Below are 7,895 nucleotides of genomic sequence, written 5' to 3'. Positions count from 1 at the left end.
TGAAAGTGTTTTCTTTATCCTTATTTGGTATAATAATGCTCTCCGTAAAAACACACTTCAATTGCCTTTATTCACGGTAAGACTACATTTTCATGAGTAAACTTGCCTTTTGTTATGCAGCACATCCATAGGGTTGTCAACTCTCATTTCACCAGTGCTGTTTCCAGTGTTTTTCTTTTGATAGTTTGAACATAGTGTATGTTCTTTAAAGAAAGTTGTCTTTTAAGGATTTTGTGAATCTGACAGTTTTTATTGTTGATATATATGAGATTGCAATATTGCAAGTTGGGCCCTATTAAGGGTTTGTAAACTAGGTTTAGCAATGTGTGAGCAGAATAATTTGGTTAGATTGTAAGGTTTGGCTTGGCTCTTAGGTATAGATAGAGAATATTAGGCTAGGCCATATCCATATGAGATGCGGTCCATGCGTGAGCACAAGATCCATGACGTAAGTAATGAGAGGTATTTGTAGCATTACCAGAATGAGTAGTGTTACCCAACCATGAGTAACACTCCCTGCCCCTTTGTGGACACGGCTTTAACCTTTCCAAGACGGGCTATACCGTAAGTTCATTTTGGGTTAGCCATCTTTAAGATGTGTGTTTTCAATTATTTTCTAGACATGGTGTTATGAAAGTCCATACATGATATACTAGCAAAGTGATACTAATGAGTATTTAGTGTAATCGGTCTATAATTAAAGGAATAAACAGTATGTAATTACAATAAAAGAAAAATTGCAGTACTGAAGTGAGCTAACCCCCTGAAAATGTCTGTCACAAGGGTTATCCAAATGACCACCTATTTCTGCTCTCACTTGCAATATAGCAAATGTGCTTCCTACTGGGCAATTTCCCAAGGCAAGAGACTCCTCTGAACCCTGTTCTGAAGGTCATTGAAATTGTGTGTGCTGTGAAACTTAATGAAGTGATAAGACGCCATCTGTCTTGTGGGAAATATGGGTTAAGTTAGGCTAAGCCAGACTAGCTGGGTTGGGTTGATAGGTAATTAGGGTTGGGGTGGTAGGTTGAGTTAGACTAGTCAATAAAAAATACTGATGTTCAAAGAATGGTTTCCATATACAATATATATATGTAAAAATGAAGTACAATTGTAAGTCTATTGTATTGGTTAATATCATGGAGGAGGTAGCAATAGTGTGCTCAAAATTGACATTGTATTCTTTCCTCTTCTTTTTTTTTTATATCAACTAAGTTGAGCATTATTGTATCTTTCAAATGTAAAAACCCACCATGTAGAAATATAACAGAATCTGAACAAGTTTTTATTAGGAATTTGGATGGTGAGGTAATGTTTTGATCACTTGTGATGCCTGGTCAAACAATGTAAAAAATTAAAGATGTTTCTATAGATTTTTTTTTTCTTCAAAATATTAAAAGTGAATGCATTTATGCAACAAGTACATTTTGTTTTTTCTTCTTTTTATTTGTTTGATATATACCATTTGAAAGACTGTGGTACACTAAGTACATCTTGATTGCACATATATTCAGGCTAGTATGAAGATGATTGACGTAAACAGAATTTAACATCTATTTTTACCCCCTGTCAATGGCAGCCATTTGCATTTCTTTTTTTTATAATAGAGTTCTCAGTTTGTTCCCATTTTGCTGCAAAAGGTAATTACACACTTTCTGTGAAATGTGATCTCTATGATGGTTTCTTTTATGGATGCACTTTGTAACATTGTCAAAAGTATTATAAGTATAGATTTTAAGCAACAATGTTGATCCATCCTTCTCTGTATTGTCAATAATCCATACCTATATAGATATAAAAGGACTCAAGAAAACACACAATAATTTCTCTGGTATTTAATCCTTTATATGAATGCAAAATACAATAATCACATTACAAAATGGATGGCTTCAAGAGTTTTTTATTTTTTTTTAAACTATGGACACAAGTAACGGTGTCTGGTCCTTAGGTATAAACCAAATCTCTTTTGTGTGTGTCAACATTCAGTTACACTGCAGGAAGATACTTGCTGTTCAGGGGACCTTGAGGCACATCATAATTTCCCAGATTGAAATTCTCGAAATGTTCATTACATACCTATGCAGAGAATGTGTTTAAAAAGAACTCGAAAGAACTCGCCTCCAGCATTAGATTTCACTACAAAGGAAGAACTTGTGTTTAAGAAGTCATCATCAAAGACATCCATTTGAGAAAGCTTGACAACTCAAATGTTTTCATCATAGTGACGTGAGTTCACAAGAATGGCCTTGGCTGGGTAAATTTATTTCCTATTTGGGCCACTTGATGCATAGTTTAGTTTGATCCCCTGAGGAGCAAATATAGTGTTTATTAGAATTTCTAGATACCACTGGACATAAACTCTCTAGGAGGTAATAACTTCAAATACTAATGTATGCAGGCAATGGGGACCAAGTACCTAGTTCCTATAAGAGTTAAGGCTCTTTCTCATACTTATGGAAAAGCTTGCTCCAAACTGCATAAGATACAACTGAAAACTGAACCAGACTGGTAAAAGGAGAACTGACAAAAATATAACAACACACTGTTGACAAAGAGGGAATATTAAAGATTTATATATATATATAATCCTCTACAGAAAATAAGGCAGTTTCTTTTTTTATTATTTACTTTAATGACACAAACACTCAAGAACGACTTGCCCCTTGAAAAGGCAATCCACGTTCCGTTTGTAAAAATGGATGCAGACGGCTTCTGGTCAAGTATTCTGGCAAGTGACTTTTTGTTCTTTTTCTTTAAACCAAAATCATAAAAAAACTGGGCTGCATGGAATGTCTACTTTACCTACAGAAGCAGGGATGACAGTAATCATAGTAATAATGACAATAATAACAATATTCTCCTCAAAAAACATAAAAGTAGCCAAATCACACTTGCACATATTCCTTAGGTTATCCTAACCTAAGTCGAGTCAAATCAAAGCAGAACACAGGATGCAAACAATTTCCAAGCATAAATTCGACCAAATTCCTTAGTTTCACAGAGCCATTTCTCTTGACAAAATACTCTCTATGTCAAGGAGGATCAACGAGACACGAAAGTTAAGGGAGGGGGGCCCTAGTGTCCCCCCAGTATGCGTAGAGGGAGGGACTTGGACTTGTGGAGTTAACGGGGAGGTCCTGGCCAGTGTCCTTATGTCTTTTTACTCCTTTAACTGTGACAAGGATACCTTTGTCACACCCCGATACTTCAAGCAGAATGGACATGTGCTTCATACAATCTGCACCTAATAAATTATTCTCTCATTTGAATAACAATGGTCTTAAATTGTGGGAGATGATGCATATCAAAAGGCGATACACTTCATACAATTATCAACTAACAAAATAATAATAATAATTAGTAGTTACAAGTTTACAAGCTGATTAACCATAGCAGAAAATAGACTTACACATTATGTGGAAAGAAACAGTTCCATCTGTGATTTCCTTAAAATCCTGACACAATTTATAGCAAAAAACTCTAATAAGAAAGATTCCTGTGTATAATTCATCGGGGTGTGTGTTTTTTGTACACAGACAATGGCTTCAATCATCAGGTACAGACATACAATCATACAGGGAAGTAGTTTAGATGTTAACTTAACTTGATCAATCTTCATTACACGTTTGTCATCATTGTTGATATCAACCTTCAGTTGATGCTTTAGCTTATTCATCTATAATTTTTAAAACCTTTTCCTAGTGATTTAACAACAGACACCCCCCCAAAAATCAATTTTTCTTCCTCTTCAAAAAGAGACAAATGCTTAAAGTGGCAAACGACAAAAGAAATTGTCAAGTTGTATGTATGGGGGCGGATTTGGGGCGGTGGGGGTGGGGGGGACCTTCCTCTGAAAAATTAAACGGGCTAAGTAAACATCCGAAGCACATCCCGCCGAGTTAACAGAGCTAAAGCAAAAGGGCAAAATTAGCCTCTATGTTAAAGAGTAGAACACCAAACAGTTATGATCTCAGCTCGGGAGATAAGGCAGGAGACAGGGCTATATATAACCTTTGTGAAAAAAGCTTTTAAGAAGAGAAGAGAAGAGAGAGAGGACTTGCTAGTGGCTGTGAAATGGGGGGGGGGAAGGGGGGGGAAAGCTCATCATCTCTAGAAAAGAGTTAAATCTTGTGGAGAGGTCTCTTAGGAGGCGAGGGTGAGGTCGTCCTTCAAGCCAAGTGAGACCTCCAGGCTTAAGGAACAACTCGGGAGAAATCATTAGTAGGAGGAGGAGGAGGACTTAGAGAAGGATGACAACATTTATTAGTAATTCATATGTAGAATAACATGAAACAAATATTATGACGATAAAATTGTACAAAAATACATCAGTGGTTACTTTGGAACTAGTATATTTAGTCAAATACCTGAATATTTCATAGTAAATTAGTGGACGCACGGCCTCCAAGATGAGACCAAAATATTGACCAATTTTCCCTCTATATTTTTTCTTTCCTAATGGCAAAAACTTTTAATATGGATAAATCTACAATCATACAATCTGGATTTCATATATAAAGCAAAAACAAAATATGCAAACATGCGGATGGTTGATAAAACATAAAACTCTGGCTTGCAGTACAAAACTATACAGGTTTATGTATGCTTTTGATTAACAGTCTCTTGAAAATATTGGATGGAATCCTTGTCGTCACCTGTGAGGCCTTTCCACCGGCAAAGAGCAGAGCGTCCTCCCAAAGGGCTTCCCAAAGGGCTTCCCAATGGTGCCACCGGGCGATGCGCATGCTCTTAGCGGGGCTCACTCACTCACACCCTTCCTTCCTTCCGTTTTGTGCTGTCGGGACGCTGTGGCGCCTCCCGACATCACCATCCAAATTCCCCAGTTACAGTAACATCGTATTTATTCAGGACTCAACGCAAGTAAGATTCCTATAACAGTTTACACCTAATCAAAAGCTTTGCAGTCCGGCTTGGCACCACTCTTGGGCCGTCAACCCGACTTGGGACAAGTCTAAAACTGCTTATAATATTCTACTTCATGTTTCTAAATGGCTTCTCTCAAAAAAGACAAAAATAATAATAAAATTGAAAGAGGAAACAAAGAGGAATACCTTTCCTGTTTGTCTTACACATTTATCCTTTTGTACAAACAAGTTTCTCAAAAAGGTCTTGAAATCAACAGCAGCAGCTTATTAGAAGCCTGACAGATCAAATGAAAAAAGAAAAAAATGTTTTTTTTTTTTTCTTTTTTGATTTCCTGTTCACATGAGTGTGACAAACAAAGATGGCATCTTCCGTGTGTGTGGGGGGAGGGGGTTGTGTGTTAAGAAGCTTCATCAACGCGCGAGATCGGGTGATGATGATGGCTGAACGAGGTGCCGTCGCTCAGTATCTGCGGCCTTGCCCTCCGTACTCACGAACGCTGCCGGGACCAAAGAGAACAGGGTGATTGGCGGCGGGCAAACTGGCGCTGGCCAATGAGGTCTCTGACACACATTTCTTATGTAGATGAAGCTTTGACATTTATTGCGAGCTAGACTGAGAGACTGAGAAGAGAGAGAGAAAGGCCTGTAAAGAGATCAATGACCCCATACTCGTTACCTAGGCTGGTCATGATCATAGTCTCCTCGTGGGTCCTGGTAGCCTCCATATTCGCGCACACTGGTGGGACAAAGAAAATAAAAAAATTAATAAACGTAAAAGCATCAAAACAAACGAAAAGAGAGAGAGAAAAAAATAGGACATTACATTTTCAAAACAGGAGGAACTAAGTTTATGATAAACTCAAACTAACATGTAATGAAAATCAGACAAAAGTGAAAGCTACTTGAAAATTCAAATATCTTGACTGTGCATGAAACTTTTATAGTGACACTCCTTCATTTAATATCAGAACAAAGACAAACTCTAAAAATGATACAATTCAAAATTACACAATGTACTTAATTTCAATAAAAGAAATTTTATAATGAAATTTGACAAAACAAACTGCAATAATACACAAATACACAAAGATCAACCTTTTAACAGTATCACATTTTCCCCTACAAAACACATGTTTATACTCTAAAATCATTCTACAGTACTTAACACATGTCATATAACTAAGACCTATGAAATATGATAGATACAATATAACAGTTGGTTAGTGTATCATCAAAGCACATAAATCATTTAGTTGCCTTCTAAATGATTTACCACTTAGTGTTAATCCAAGCATACACTCTTAAGATCTAAAGCTTCACACCTCTTGCTTCCAGAAGGCAGGCGATGCTACCTATTCCTGGTCTTGTTAGAACGGACATAAATGCTAATTTACTTGTTCAAACACGCCTCTTAAAGTGGATATTAGTATATGCAATTAATTACAATTTTAATTTGAAAGTGTGAGTAAGCGAATGAGTTTTGGTGTGTGTGTGTGTGTGTGTGTGTGTGTGTGTGTGTGTGTGTGTGTGTGTGTGTGTGTGTGTGTGTGTGTGTGTGTGTGTGTGTGTGTGTGTGTGTGTGTGTGTGTGTGTGTGTGTGCGTGTGTGTTTGTGTTTTTGTGTGTGTGTGTGTGTGTGTGTGTGTGTGTGTGTGTGTGTGTGTGTGTGTGTGTGTGTGTGTGTGTGTGTGTGTGTGTGTGTGTGTGTGTGTGTGTGTGTGTGTGTGTGTGTGTGTGTGTGTGTGTGTGCATGTGTGTGTGTGCGCATGAGCATTCTTATCATTGTTTGTGAGTGAGTATGGGTGTACATGGGTGTACACATGTTTGTGAATGTTACAATGTGAATGGATACAGTACATTAATGTGCTGTTTTGGGAAACAATATGTGAATAAGAGTCAAATTGATATGATGGGAATGAAGTTTAAGATATATAACTATTATTATCTGCTTAAAACTGTTATCTAAAACAAGATTTAAGGTGCTGCCAACCCTGACTGCTGACGAGGGGCCACATGGGCACAGTGTTGGCTCGCAGCACCAGGGTGAAGATGAGCACAGGGTGTAGTGTTCACTATTAGTATTAGTAATAGTAGCAACAATGGTAGTAGCAGTAGTAGCAGCAGTAGCACTAGTAGTAGTAGTAGTAGTAGTAGCAGCAGCAAAAGGAGCACATTAGTAGTAGTAGCAGCAGAACCACCACCTCAACCTCCACCTTCCCTTTGCCATGCAGGTTAGTGACTAACGCAATAGGAGGATTAGTGATTTCTTGTTATTCTGCACCAAACAACAAAATCACTAGTCTTCCACACCACGAGAGCCTCTTGTTAGTTGTCAGTTGAACTTGGTTGTTAGTTGGTTGCCTATTGCATCAGACCTCAATGCAACACTGACTGGGCTACGTGTGTACCAATTATATACAATACATACTGGGCCTGAACTTATGGTGAACTTATTTATTTTAATTATGCAGGTTTTGGTTAGTTTTTACACCCATTCCTAAACTGAACCATGTGCACTAGCTTTCATTTTACAATAACTCCAAGACATTCAAGCAATAGAAACATACATTACATCATACAACAGCAAATTGACAAGACACAACCATCTACACAACACACACCAGATTCCTCAACACAGATTTATACATCCTCCACCACAGACATGGAGGAAGGGCCTACACCTTTGTTTACAGATTTTCAATATTTGCTCTAACCTATTGAGACCCAATCACACATGAAAGACATTGCCTCGAGCAGTTAATCACAAAAGTTGCCCACAAAACCCATCTCTTTTGTAACAGTAACAGTAAAGTTCTTTATGAATTTTAGCAAAACAGGTTGCAGGATTTTGATTTACAATAGTTTAAGCATAGCAAAATGGAGAAAGAAAGACTCAAACCCAAAGACCATGTTCTTTCCTTTTGATTATCTGCTCGATTACAGGAACATTGCTAGCTTAAAGCATTCACTATGAAAAGAAATACCATATCTTCTTGTTTTACATTCCAAA

General features: G+C 37.5%; 1 protein-coding gene across 1 annotated transcript in view; it reads right to left on the bottom strand.

The window, feature by feature from the left end:
- Positions 1 to 1,820: 1,820 nt before the first annotated feature.
- The window catches only part of LOC122262447 (heterogeneous nuclear ribonucleoprotein K-like), a 73,218-nt gene continuing 67,143 nt past the window's right edge, over positions 1,821 to 7,895 (bottom strand). The window contains 2 exon segments of the mRNA XM_086541969.1: positions 1,821 to 5,383; positions 5,563 to 5,622. Coding sequence (XP_086398095.1) covers positions 5,347 to 5,383; positions 5,563 to 5,622 — 97 coding nt within the window. The 3' untranslated portion in view covers positions 1,821 to 5,346.

Source organism: Penaeus japonicus, unplaced genomic scaffold (assembly GCF_977035675.1).
Source record: "Penaeus japonicus unplaced genomic scaffold, GWHDUDI00000001_assembly GWHDUDI00000011, whole genome shotgun sequence".
Lineage (NCBI taxonomy): Eukaryota > Metazoa > Arthropoda > Malacostraca > Decapoda > Penaeidae > Penaeus > Penaeus japonicus.
Note: the sequence above shows the minus strand (reverse complement) of the source record. Positions and strands in the feature narration are given on the sequence as shown.